The sequence below is a fragment of the Vombatus ursinus genome, unplaced genomic scaffold (genome assembly GCF_900497805.2).
Source record: "Vombatus ursinus unplaced genomic scaffold, bare-nosed wombat genome assembly UNPS02009975.1, whole genome shotgun sequence".
Lineage (NCBI taxonomy): Eukaryota > Metazoa > Chordata > Mammalia > Diprotodontia > Vombatidae > Vombatus > Vombatus ursinus.
In genome coordinates this window covers 4,026,612-4,041,588 of record NW_020949753.1, presented here as the reverse complement: position 1 = coordinate 4,041,588, position 14,977 = coordinate 4,026,612, and the positions used below count along the sequence as shown (strand labels likewise).

General features: G+C 37.9%; 1 protein-coding gene across 2 annotated transcripts in view; it reads right to left on the bottom strand.

The window, feature by feature from the left end:
• Nucleotides 1-14,977, bottom strand: part of FAM13A (family with sequence similarity 13 member A) — a 105,981-nt gene that overhangs the window by 27,965 nt on the left and 63,039 nt on the right. For both annotated transcript variants that reach the window (XM_027853412.1, XM_027853413.1), the window contains exon 6: nucleotides 13,546-13,693. In XM_027853412.1, coding sequence (XP_027709213.1) covers nucleotides 13,546-13,693 — 148 coding nt within the window. The remainder of the gene's footprint in view (nucleotides 1-13,545; nucleotides 13,694-14,977) is intronic.

Here is a 14,977-nt window from a genome sequence, read left to right as displayed (position 1 = left end):
CTCTCTCTCTCTCTCTCTCTCTCTCTCTCTCTCTCTCTCTCTCTCTCCTCTGAGAGAAGCATATGGCCTGTGTAGACCATCCTGGATGAATTCTTTGAGACCTGTGGCAGCCTCATTTCTCTTAGCACAGACAAAATGGTAAAGAAACTGGAGGGCATTTTCCAGCAAGAGTTTTCTGCACCTTCTAGAAAAGAGTTAGATTAGCAGTTGATCCAGTCATGCCAATGTATGCCAGGCAATACATTGGTGAGAGGCTTTCATGTGGCTTATAAGCCTATCAGCACGTGCTGACTATGGATGACCTGCGGACCTTTTATTCACAGAACTGGCTTAACGACCCAGTGCTGAATATGTATGGAGGCCTGGTAATGAACACTGTTCCAGAGAAGGTTCTTTTTTTTCAACAGTTTCTTCTATGACAAACTCTGTACCAAGAGTGAAACGTAGACCAAAAATGTGTATATCTTCGGTAAGGAAGAGCTACTCATCCCTATGTACCAGGAATTATACTGGTTACTCATCTCTGTGTTGTGAGGCAGGGGATCGCTACCTATTTTGTCTCACAGAGTACCCTAAACCGCTAATGTCCCAAGCATTTTGTTACGTGTCTACAGGATGAGGAAGTGAAAAAGAATCAGCTAGAGTTCCATCAGGGATGAGAGGGTTACTTCAAGATGATGTGGCCAGAGAAAATGGCAGTGACTGTGATGTCTTTGTATTGCTATACTGCAGGTAGCTGGCCCTGTCATAGCCGTTTGGCTTCACACAACAGGACATGCCCAAACTTGGTCAGCAGATGTACAAGGAGCAGCGTCTCTGCAAATTCACTGTGTGAGCCTTGAACCCTGATCCCCAACCCTATGTGAAGACTGGAGAACATCTTTCCCCTCTCCGATTTGCAAAAACCTATTCCTTTTTCTTCCTGGACCCCACGATTCCCTCCTATATTTGCTTATTTTTCATATTTAAATGTTTCCCTTGGTTTCTTCCAAGGGATGGTTCTTATTACAAGAGATAGTTCAAGGAGGAATGGAAATGTTTTGAAATTAGAGTAATGTCAAAACAAAAGAGATTAATAAAATATTATAAAAATAAACAAACAATAATAATAAACGATAGCATGGTATGTAGGATAGAAAATTGACCTCAAAGTATAGAAGACTTCGTTCAGGTCCCATCTCTGATATATACTAACTCTGTAACCCTGGGCAAATCCTTTAAATTCTTAGTGACCCTTCTTTGACCTGTATTTTTTATTTCATATGTACATATCGATATACTATAAAAGTGATCATCAATAACCCTCTTTTCAAAAAAACCATATGGTGTGCTAGTTTTTAATGACTGATAACCTATGAAATATCAGAGACTAGGTTTTACAATGATTACTTCACAAATTTGTAATGTTCTACGTGCATTTGTGAACATGACCATAGGACTATAATTCTCTGACCTTAAATTTCAAATTGTTTTTCTAATCATAGAAACACTTGAAGTTCGGGCTACTTTGATGCCACCAGATTCTTGAAATGCACAAAAGCTTTACTCAGTGAGAATATTATTATTATAACTTGTTTGGAAAAAAATAAGTGGTTTGCTAAGTATAGACTTCTGTCTGTTTTATAAGAGGAGACCAAAGCCGAATAGAGTACTGGATATATATTTTTTTCTATAACACAGACCTGTGACTAATAAGGCATGGTGTACATGAGGCTTAGTGCTGTGGTAGACTTTGGCCTACAATGTAATACGATGCTCCAAAGCATTACAGACCAAAGTATAAACAGGTCAAAACCAGGCAAGCTGGTTTTTCATTCTAGGTAAGTGAGGTTTTTTTTAGTTTCCTCCTTGAAAACAAAGATGATACAAAAATGTTAAATTGCTAGATTACAAATTATCTAAGGGATGGACACATCCTTATTCATCTGTGTATCCCCCAAGAGCCTAGCACAGTGCTTTGCCTCTGGAGTGCTCAATAAAATGAGAGATCATTTGAAGAAAGTAGAAGAGGATGACGAGGAGGAAGAAAGGTGAGAAAAATTTCAAAAGGAAAACTAATGTTTCAAGAAAAAGTACTATCAAAATTGGTCAAGATTATTCCTCAGATGTAGCAAAAATTTTTATATTCAATAATAAAGCATTTTGTTTTGAGGAACGCAATACGGAGAATGCCTAATCAGGAGGAAGAAAAGGTTAAAGAGTAATGCGGCAATTGCTTAATTCTTGGGCAGTGCTGGAGCCAAACAACCCGGGGGAGGGGGGAAGAAGTTTATCAGGGACAGAGGGCAGAGGAGAAGCTGGGTGTTTATACTGGCACGTGGACATGCTAGTTGGTTTAAAATTTCCATTTAATAACACTGAAATTATTAGTGTTGAAAAAGTTCTTACATCTATATCCTAAGGACCCTAAATCCTCTAATTTGCTGTGAGAGAGAGAGAGATTCTATTATGTTAGACAGTATTATCTTAAGTTATCAAGAGAACCACTTTAATCAAAAGATCAGACTAGTCTATATACTGCTTTTATAACTAAGGAAATTGCTAAGACTAACCCAGGATCACCTATTTACCATTAATTAGATTTATTCACAAGAATTCATTCCATTTACCGTAAGACAAAAATTTGTCTTTCTGCTGCCTACTGTGACTATGGACAGGTCTGAGATAAGATATCTCCAGCAGTCAATTCCAGACACATGGGTACATTTATTCATAAGGCATATCATATCATAAAGGTATCATAAATGAACCTATTTTCCTAAAAATAACATTACCACACTGTTAGGTTTCGCAGTTATAAGAAACAAGAACAACTGTTTTATCATTAATCAGCTTTGTAGACCAAGCATGAAAAGTCCATCTGCTGTGCAGTATGTGATAGCACTGAAAAACTGTGAATCAGATACAAATCAGACACACTCCCCTCCTTTCAATCTAGAGATAATTTAATAAAGACTCAAATGTTGGTCCTTACTTAAGGAGAAGTTTCCATACCCTAACCTTAATTAATCAATCTGAGGGCATGATAAAATTTTAAATGTGTAAACTAGATGGGCTAACCCCAGTGATCTCTTTAAAAGACATAAACTTCTTTGATTAGGTCAAGAAAGAAATAGCTGGTTAGGTGAAATAATAGACTGGACCAGGGGGTAGGGAAGTGCCACCTTCTGATTGAGTCCAAGTTTTGCAGAACAAATCCTTTTATTAAGGAAATTTGTTCTGTGAAGTTTGGATTCAGTCAAAGGGCCTCACTTCAGGACCTAGAGGGCCACACGTGGCCTCGAGGCCACAGGTTCCCCATCCCTGGACTGGCCACATCCCCAAGGGCTTAATGTAACAGGAGGTTTGTTATTTGTCTTTCTTTTTGAAGAGGACCAATGGCATCATGAGATGAATTGGATTTAAGCGAGGCAGGGTTGCACAAAGTCATCAGCCTCACCTCTCTCCTCCAGAGTCATCCAAGACCAGTAGCATGACAAAAGTCAAGATGACTGACAATGGCCTAATGCAGTGGATGACCTTGCCATATGCAATGTCTGACCAAGCTCTAAGAGCTCCACAGTGCCCCTGCTTCAGCATCTGCCCGTCCCACGGGAGAAGTCTTCACATGCTCGGGACAGATATCCCCCAACTCAATGACAGGCAAGCCCTCACACCAGGGGCGCTAGTCCTCCCTGAACATCCCATGTACCCTACAACTGGAGGTATTTCAGTAGTGAAGTAGCTTTAGAGGGGGATTTGAGAGATGAAAATTCCTGGGGACAGTTGAAAGGGGGAAATAGAGATTTAAGGTTTCATATCATTGGAGAGACTGGATCAGTAAAAGACAGTGAATCAATCTGAGATGTGGAGAGTAAACGCAGATACAGATAGATACCAAAAAATATCCACTAGTGGGAGGTAGCAGCTTTAGAAAGCATGATACCTTCCTTGCATCAAAAAAAGAAAGCCACCTGGAACCCCTAACTGTGAGTTACCCCTTAGCGACATGTATCCTCTATACAAGGGCATCACCACCATTATACCCTAAGTTTGAGGTCATTTTTTGCAAGGACCTGTGTGTAATTGTGGAAGTTTGTAGCCCAGACTCTGTGGGAGTTGGTGGTGAAGATATTTTCTAACAATTGTTTTGACCATGCCACATTAGTAAATAGCTATTTCAGTCTGGCCCACTGATTTTCCTCTTTCTGGTCAGGGCTTATGAGTCACAGTACTAGAAATTCAGCTCTTCAAAACCCTGAGAAGAGGAATAGTTATCCGTCATCTGGGTACTGGCCTGCTGATTTGAATGCGTTGAAAAAGAGGGGTATCACACTATATAATGCATAGCTTAATCCACCTGAATGATATACTAAGATCATCCTTCTCCTGTCCCTAGTTTCAAATATTTTAAGAATACAAAGCTATTTAATTACATTGATGCTTAACTGCAAAAATAAGATAAGGCAAATGTAGCATGTGGCAGCGACTCCGTTCTACTGCCTGCATAAGATTTAGTGGAGCATAGACTTCTAGTCCCCTCATCTCATAGGATAAAGAGACGGAAGCACTGAGGGATGGTGACTTGTTCAATGTCATACAGATAGTAAATGGCAAAGTCAGGATCCAACTTTGATTGTAGGAATATGAATTTAGAACAAAAGGGAAGGAAAAAATGGGGAAAATTTACACGATAACTTTATTACATATATAATATATATATAAAAGGAATAGCAAGTTATACATAATAAATTTGTATTTATATATGTTTCACGTATAATCATCTTTCTTATTATACCATGTTATGGAATTGCTTGTTTTATTCCATAAATTAAAAATTAAACAAATAAAAATTTTAAAAAAGAACTACAACAGACTATCTAATCCAACCCCCTTATTTTACAAAATGAAAAAACTGAGGCCCATGGACTTCCCCAAGTCACACAGGTAGTAAGTAGCAGATGCAGGATCAAACTATAGTCTTCTGACTTCAAATTTAGCATCCCTTACTATTTGCTACATTGCCTCTCCGGGTCACTAATAAATCTTTCAAGACTTCTGATATGGGTATGATCCTATCTTAGAATTGGTATGCTTGTAGTGAGGATGACAATGGTATGCCAGGAAAATTATTTCAAAGTAGAATAGAAAGATTTTGAGCTTCCAAATGAGTTTTTATCTTATTTCGGTAAAAACGAGCAACTCAAATTTTTCTTACTATTTAGATCAGAATTTCCAAGTACATAAACAACTCGCATTAGGAATTTATGTTTTCCTCCTTGTGCATCTGGCTACAACTAAGTTAAGATGTAAGCAATGTTTTTTCACATTTAAAATGGGATAGCAATTTTTTATTTTTAATGCGATTAATTATGCAATTGTTTTCCTGATGTTGAATCCCTGGTATAGCTTGAACTTGTTCATAATGAAAGATTTCTTAGATAAATTGCTGTAGTCTGTTTGGCAGGATTTTATTTAAAAGTTTTGAATCAGAGACCAACAAAATGGCAGAGGAGGAAATCCAAATATAGTTCAGCAAATCCAAATAAATCTTAGAAGAGTAGAAGAATGATTAGTGATTGGGCAATCTAAGGAGAAACCACAATGGATCATTTTTCCAGCCCAGGATCACAAATACAGCCCACACGCAAGTAACCAGGGCAGGAATCAGGAAATGAGTGAACCAACAGCTCTGTTGCTCTGAACTGTGAGGAAGAGCACGGAGTCAACCCTTAAGTTCAGATCAAGGGTTAGCATTATAGCAGCAGCAATAGATTGGAAGGATCAGAGGAAAAAACTGATGAGTTGCAATTTATCCATCCAACTGCAAGAATTCTGGATTTGGAATCGAGGGAATATAGTTCAAATCCTAGACACTTGTGCTATCGAAACCTGTGGCTGGTCACAAAACCCTCCGGGATTTGTAGCTCTTTCCAATTTGGGAAGAGATATCAGCAAGACAAGAAAGGGTGGAGATTTGTTCATGTGGAGAACAGGAGAAAGGAGAAGTGGCAGTGATCCCAAGGCAGTGGCGCAACCAGGACAGCTGGTGCCAGCCACATCTGCAGCTCCTTTCTGTAAGTCCATGAAACATACCTTCTGTCCAAATGGACAAGTGCATGTGCACCCTGTGTTCTATTAAGGGTACTCACCCAGTAGTAGGGTGAAAAGAGAGAGTAACCAATAGACTGTACACTGCCCCAGCCTTATGCCTGTGATTTTCTTTAATTTATTGTTAAAGAATACATTTGCCAGATTTAATATTATTTCTCACAAAAACCCTTTCCTGACGTTGCTAGGTATCCCTCTGTTTGCAGCATGAGGGCACAATGGGATCACACTGGAGATTGTTAGAGAGTTTCGCTAAGTGGGGACATAAGCACAAACCATTTCATAAATATCCTTCTAGGTGCAGAATTAGGATGAACTCTTGCCTATTTTATAAGTCTACCCCATATTCAGGAATCAAAGTCAGAGTGTGACTTTCTAGAACCCTGCTAGTGCCCCATTTTACTCAAATTAGAAGAGAAGAAAGAAAGTTGAAATCATTCATGTTTTGAATAAACAGAATAGCCAAAGGGTAACACTTACAATATAGTATTTGTTGGCGGATAAATTTCTACTTGGAATAATTGTTACGTTGATCCCACTGAAGCAGGCCTTAGAGTCAGTTAGTAACTAATTTTTAAGTCTCTATTATATTTTAGGAACTATACTAAGCATGGCAGATACAAAGAATGACAAAAAACAAACAAAAAAAAATCCCAGGTTTCAAGGAGCGCGTAGTCTAATGGGGAAGACGACCAGCAAACAACTATGTACAAATAAGCTATAGATAGGACAAATTGGGGATAATATAAGGTGGCTTTATCCACTTTATGTTTCATGAATGTGCTGTCAGTGTGGCAAATATCAGTGTAGACGGGGCCAGACCATTAGACCAGCACATCCAAATATGTTCTGTCTCCCACTGGGTCTGTCCAAAGCATCTCACTGTCTACCTTCACTGCCTCTTCTAGCACCCCACACCCATCAAGGCCTCATGCCACCCTTACTATGACCTCATCATGATGGGTTGGTACCCAATTTTGTAGGTCGTACCCGTCAGGAACCTCAAATGATTAATTAATTTGATGGGAACTCAGGGAAAATCACATGTTACCTTTATGACCCAAACTCCTCTGGTATCATCTTGCCAAATAAGTGAGTGAGATAATTAAGGGAGATCAGGAAAGATGATTAAGAGAGATCATGTAGAAGGTAGGGGGTTAGCTGGGACTTGAAGGAAACTAGAGAGGCTGGGAAATAGAGATAAAGAGGTCAAAAAAACCCTCCAGACATGGGGGATGGCAAAATTTCTGGAGTCAGCAGCTGGTGTCTTGTATGAGGAAGGGGGAGGGGACCAGTGTCACTGGATTGAAGAATGTGTGGAAAGGAGTAAGACAAAAGGAAAATTGAAAGAAGTGTGTGTCGGAAATGTTACGAAGGGCTTTGAATGACGGAGGATTTTCTGTGTGATCCCAGAAATAACAAGGAGCCCTTTGGAGTTAACTGAAAAGGTCTGACCTGTGTCTTAGCAAGATCAGTTTGAGTGGAATTTGAGTGGAAGATCAAGCTGAGTGGAGGACGGACTGGAGGGGGGAGATCCACCAGCAGGCTTCTGCAATCGTTTAGGGCTAGGTATAAGGTCGTGAGGGCCTGGACCAGGTTGGTGCCAGTGTCAGAGAAGAGAGGGGGCACAGATGAGAAATGTTAGGAAGATATAATCGACAGGACTTGGCAATTTATTGGAAAGGGATATGAAAGAATGCTCACATAGTAAAGAATTCCTTCTTTAACAAGAACTTCTAGGAAAACAAGAAAGTAGTCTGGAAAATATTAGGCTTATTTCATATTCCTCCCAGGGTTGTTGTGACAATCAAACGAGATGATATTTGTCAAGCACTCAGCACACAGTAGGTACTATATAAAAGCACCACATAGTAGGCACTATATAAAAGCTAGCTTATTAGTAGTAGTAGTGATGATGGTAGTGGTGGTAAGTAGTAGTTTTGAATGCCACATTCTTCAAGGATCAGAGGGCCAGTTCAGAACAGGGTGCTGCAAACTTTTAGCTGGCCCTAATCCAGCTGTCCTCCTACACTGAACTTTCCAAGCTCTAGACCTCAAGGTTAGGCAAAACCACCACAGATTTATCCTTGGGTGGAGATCCAGCTGACAGTTCATTTAGCTGGAAAGCTCTACAGCTCTACAGTACGACAGAACTATAGGTCAATCCCTGGCCATACAATCCCAAACTTGGTTCCTCTTCCCTGTCCAGGCTCAGAGGGATAGAGCTGCATGCTAACCCTTGATCTGAACTTAAGGGTTGACTCCGTGCTCTTCCTCACGGTTCAGAGCAACAGAGCTGTTGGTTCACTCATTTCCTGATTCCTGCCCTGGTTACTTGCGTGTGGGCTGTATTTGTGATCTTGGGTTGGAAAAATGATCCATTGTGGTTTCTCCTTAGATTGCCCAATCACTAATCATTCTTCTACTCTTCTAAGATTTATTTGGATTTGCTGAACTATATTTGGATTTCCTCCTCTGACATTTTGTTGGTCTCTGAATCAAAATTTTTAAATAAAATCCTGCCAAACAGACTACAGCAATTTATCTAAGAAATCTTTCATTATGAACAAGTTCAAGCTATACCAGGGATTCAACATCAGGAAAACAATTGCGTAATTAATCACATTAAAAATAAAAATGTACCAAACATTATTATCAACAGATACAGGAAAAGTCTTTAACAAAATGTAATACTTATGCATGCTAAAAGTCTTACAAAGTAATGGCACAGAGGGACTTTTAAATATCATTAAAATATGTATTTAAATCTAAAAGCAAGCATCATATACATGGGGATACCCTAGAACCTTTCACAATAAATACAGAAAATCAAGGAAGACCACTTTCTACACTATTATTTGATATAGTTCTAGAAATGTTAGCAATAAGAAAGGAGAAATAAATTAAAGGTTTAAAGAAAGGCAATTTGTGACAAGACAAAAAAATTGTTGACCATACAATGCTCTACTTAGATATCCTTAGGAAATCAGCAAAGAAACTAATTGGGACAATCAATAGCTCCAGCAAAGTTATAGGCTTAGATAAGAAACACACAAAAGTGAAAAGCATTTCTATAGAATAGTAACAAAAATCCAAGAGTCAATAATATAAAGGTAAATCCAATTCCAACAACTACAAAATGCGTGAAATATTTGGGGAGAGAAGCAATCTACTAAAGCAGATTAATACTAGATTAGAGTCAATTACAATATTCTCCTAAATTTTTAAAAACAATTTTAATAGTTGGAAAAATACTCAGTACTTACAGATGGGCCAGGCCAATATAACCAAGATGGAAATACTACCAAAGTTGATTTTCAGTTTTAATGTGATACCAATCAAACTAGTAAAGGGATATTTTATAGGACTTGAAAAAATAATAATAAAATTCATTTGGAGAAACAAAAGATCTAGAATATATGGGAAATAATGAAGAAAGGTAGGGATTAAGAGGGAATAGCACTCAAACTTTTATAAAGCAGTAGTCATCAAAATCAGTAGGTATTGATTAAAAACTAGAAAAGCAGAAACAAGAAAACTCAGAAAAATTATACAAGAGAACTCAATAATTCTATATTTGATAAATCTGAGGACATAAATTACTTAGGAAAGAATTCCTTATTTAACAGGTATTACTAGGAAAACTAAAAAGTTATTTGGAAAATATTAGGCCTACTAAAGTCTTATGTCATATGTCTCAAATTCAAAATAGATACATGACTTCGATTACTAAAGATGATGACGTAAAAAATTAGAAGAGAAATCATCTTCCTTTCATATTTGTGAACACAATAATAATTTTTAGCCAAACAGGGGACAGAATCAAAAGATAAAAGAGGTATAATTTGTTACAACTGAAAAGCAATTGCACAAATAAAAAAAATGCATCTAGCATAAGAAGGGAAAAAGTTGAAAGGGGAAAAAAAATCTTCATATTCAATTTCTCAGGTAAGGGTTAAGTAGCTAAGGTATATAGACTACTTACAGAAATATATAAGACCAAAAGCCATTCCTTAATAGATAAATAATCAAAGCATATAAACAAAGTTCTCAAAAGAGGAATTGTAAATCATAAACAATCATATGAAAGAATGCTTTAAATCACTAATAATGATGGAAATGAAAATCAAAACAATCTTGAGGCTTAACTTCACACAGAAAAATCTGGCAAATATGAGAAAAGTTAATATGACTAGTTAATATGGGAGGGACTGTAAGAAGACAGGCATATTGATTGACGCGTTGTTGGCAGAGCTGTGTATAATCATTCTGTAAAGCAATTTGGATTTATGCAGATAAAACAGCTAATATGTTCATAACCTTTGACTCAGAAATTGCACAATTAGACATATACCCCAACGAGGTCACAGACAAAAACAAAGGCTCTATATACACCAAAACAGGCAGCTAGTTGGTGTAGTCCTAGACCTGGAATCAGGAAGGCCCGAGTTCAAATGCAGCCTCTACTACTTACTAGTTGTACAATCCTGGGAAAGTTACTTGACCTCTCTGAGTCTCACTGTCCTCATCTGTAAAATGGGGATAATAATAGCACTAACTCTACGGCTGTTGTGAAGATAAAACGAGAAAATGTATGTCAAGCACTTTGCAAACCTTAAAGCACTATATAAATGCTAGTTATTATTTGTAATAATAATAATAAACATTTAGAGTAGTAGCATATTTTGTAGCAAAATATTTTTAGAAATAAAATAGATGCCAAGTGAATCAGGAATGTCTAAACAAACTATGGCGCATGTATGCAATGTAATATTACCGTGCTTCATAAGATAATGAATATATGAATACTGAGAACCATGAAAATATTTGCATGAACTTATGCAGCACAAATTAATCAGAACTAGTAAAAAATGCACAGTTACTATAACATTGAAAATGGAAAAAACTACAAAATAATTTTTTTAAAAAGAATGTTGCAAAATTACAAAGAACAAGTTTGGCCCCAAAGAAGAGATAGGAGAAGATACTTCCTCCAATTCCTTTGCAAAGTTGGGAGGAGGATGTTTCCATAGGTGTGGAACACACATACACACAGACACACATACACACACACACACAATCAGACTTTTCTGATGTATTAATTGGTTTTGCTGAATTTTTCTATTCTTCCCTTTTTCTTCATTAAAAAATTATTTGCTATAAACGATGGCCCTCTGAGGGAGGGAAAAGGAGAAATACAAGGAAAAATTTAGGTGATATAAAAAAGTATTAATAAAAATATCAGGAAATTTTTATTTTTAAAAAGCAAAAATATAAATAATTGGGATGCAAAAAAGAAAGAGAACTGGTTCTGGAGTCGGAGGAACTGCATTCAAGAATCTCTTATTCTTACAATCTGTATTGTGTTAACTTGGACAAGTCAGTAAACCACTCTGAGCCTCAGTTTCTTCATGTGTAAAATGTTGAAATTGTTCTAGGTGGCCTCTGTGGTCTTTCTAGCTCTGGAGTGTAGATGAGTAATCCCTATGATCCCAATGATGCAATAATCCTAAACTCTTTGCATAACGACATAGTCATTGGGGGGATAATCATAGCTTATTGTCTCTGGATAAAATTTCATATTCTCCTTATGTTGGAAGATAGTGCAAGTGTATGCTTACCTAAGATAAGCGCAAGGTAAATTGCATCGAGTTTAGGAGGTGGGAAAAGAAAACACACACCCTCCTCTCTTCAGGGTGAATCATTAAGCCACTGGTTGATATCCGGAACCCAGACAAAAAAATCCTATGACCAAGAAGGGCTTTCCTCCCTGCCCCCTTCATTCTAATGAAACAGGTAGATTATCATATTTTGGAAACTCCAAAACAAGACTTAGTCTATTTTGAAAGGTTTAATGTTTAGTGCTTATTCGTTCTTTTACAGAGGAAAGCTACTGCTGCTGGATTTTTTGTTTTGCCATCTCAATCAAATAAATGACAGGAAGCATGTCTGATTATTTTTAAACAAAATGCAGTTTTACCCGGGTTAAAGAATTCAGATTCTGTCCAAGTGACAAATTGAAAAAAAAAAAAGCCTGCAGTTTTTGCTTTATCTTCAAAGTGTCAGAAACTGACAAAATCATACCTCAGATGTGAGTACTGGTTAAGAGAGAAAGACTGTTTCTGAAAAGGAGAGGCACAGTAAGCAGGGTTTTTTTTTCTTTCCCACCTCCCACTTCAGTGAAGTCAAGGATGCATGTGGTGCAGCTTTTCTGCTTGGCCTGGCTCTATTTTAAATTTTCTTTTATTCTATCTTCTAGGATAATAGACATGTGGAGTACTCCAGATTGGACAAGAGAATAGGAGATTGGGGAATCACAGAACTGAGAGGGGGCTGTTTTAAGTAATTTTGATTGTAACATATCTCTGTCATTCATGTTATAACATATCACTCTATGCTAGGTCATTCTTCTGAATAATACCAGCCTAAACCTTTCCTCTCTTTTTTTTCCATATTAAATATATAATGTATGTCATACAAACTGAATTCTCTCATTCTGTCTGTCTCTTAGTCTCTCTGTTTCTATCTCTGTCTCTCACATGCACAAGCACATGCATGCACATGCACACGCATCCACATGTACATACACACACACCAATAACAACACAAAAAAAATGGTCATACACAAATCCCCCAACAGTTTATGTATAATTAAGGAGCTAACTGATGTCTAATTTCTTAATATGGGCATTAATAATCACTTGAAAACCAAATTTAAAAATTTTACTATTTTTATGTAAATGAGGAATTTTAAACTCAGCATCGTATCTGATGAGTTGATGTCTGTTTATAAAATGAAAGGGAAACAATGAAGCAAAGGGAACGAAATAGTCTTTTTGACCGAATTTTAGACCGCTACATTCTCAAATGACAGTCATGGGGGAAAAGAACTGAGATATGTTTTTTGGGAGAAGGAAGAAGTACCTTCCTCAGGAAAGTCCTACATTACGTGACCTTGCTCTCTTTAAATACTTTTACTCTGTCTAGAGTTCTCATGGATGCACAAGGCAAGGGGTGATTGGAAAATAACAATGCCGAGTAAGATCTGCTTTTCTTCATTTTGATTTAAAATTTTATTTAAATTTGATTTTCTTTTTTTTTTTCTTTCAACTGGGAGTGAGGGGTCTAAAGATGATGAGAAAACAATCTACTGGAATGTGGGGAGGGAGAAAAGGCCGTATTATGAAAGGAATAAATAAATGCAGGCTGCTTCCTCAGTATCCACACAGTACGTGCAAAAGAACATTTTTTCAGAAGTAAAACGAAATATGCAGATGATTTTACACCGGGAAACATCATCTGTGACACATTCTTGCATTCAGACCAAAAGACATTTTCTATCATTTGGGGTAATTGAACATTAGTACAGTTATGCCAATGCAGTCACATCTTTCCTCCCCAGTGGTATGCACATGCTATTTCCATAACAATCAAGAAAACATCGCGCCACTGTACCTTCCCAGCTGTTCTCGTTACACAGAGTGGTCAAGTCCAACTGAGGCATTTCGGTGACAAAGCTATCTTCTTGGACATCCGTGTCTTGGTTTCTCTGGAGTTTTGTGTCGGGGAGGCTTGGATGGTCCTGAATCTTCATGGTGAAGATCTGCAATAACACCCACGCAAAATTGAAATGCACAAGAAAAACCAAAAGGATGCCTGCAACGTCTTCGCTCTAGCTCGAAAGCTTTCAGATAGTAGTTGTACGGAGTGCAAACCCCAAAATCAAAATCCTTGCTTGACGAGCTCCTAAATGCTACTTATAGTCACTCGCCCTCGCGTATCATGCACCCATATGTTTTCCCTTAAACTTTTCCTTCCTTCTAAAGCTACTACGTAAAGCTTCTAAAGGGAAAGGCAGCTCATATGGATAGATGAATGCAGCTGACCGTCATGAATATTGATTGGGGAAGGGAGGAGGGGAGGGAGTTGCTAGTTTCTTAAAGAAGGATGCCTCCCCCTAGATTGTAAACAAACAAAAAAAGAAACCGCTTTCACTGTTGCTAAGGCTGCAGTAGCAACACGGTTTCTTTTCAAAGCTGCCTCGCTCGCCCCTAAGGTAAACAGCCCTGCACTGCTAAGATCAGAGGCTGGGAACAAGAAAGCCTTCACGCAGGCCGGGCAGGCTTAGCTCAATTAGTGCCGGCGAAACTGCAGGCTGCCCATTCTCTGATTTCCTCTGCTTGTTTTCTAGCTGGGCGTGGGGGAGAACAGGACTATTTATGGAGGAGCTCTGGGTTAAAGCGATGTTGCGCAAATGTAAATGGTAGTGGGGTTTGGCGTATCAGCTGGGAGCAGTGCAGAATCTGGTCAAGAGCCAGAACTGCAGAGAGGCCGTCTTTCTGTTTTCCTTTTTTTTTTTTTTTTAACCCCTTCTAATAAAACTAAAGAGCTGTCAGGCCGGTGATGAATAATTTATATCTCGTAACATGAAATTGTCATTTGTTTCCACTGCTATTCATACCCTGAATATTCCACCTACCTTACCATTATCATAAAGAAAAATAATATTTGTACAGGAACAAAATACATTAGATTTCTTAAGGTAATTTCTTTAAATAAAAGGATCATAATCAAATCAAATCCTAAAAAAAATCTGGAAAACCTAAAAATAACTCGTGATAAATGTTCCTATATTTAAAATAAAACATGAGTTTGCTTGACAAGTTACACTTAATAAGCATCAAATCCACTTTAACAGTGCTAGCGGAATAAAGGCTCTTATTACATTTCCAGGAAGTGATTTAGGCTATCATCAATTCATATGTGTGTTTGTGTGTATGTGTGTGTGTGAGAGAGAGAGAGAGAGGAGAGAGAGAGAGAGAGATGGAGAGAGGGAGAGAGAGACAGAGAGAAAGAGAGAGAGAGAGAGAGAGAGAGAGAGAGAGAG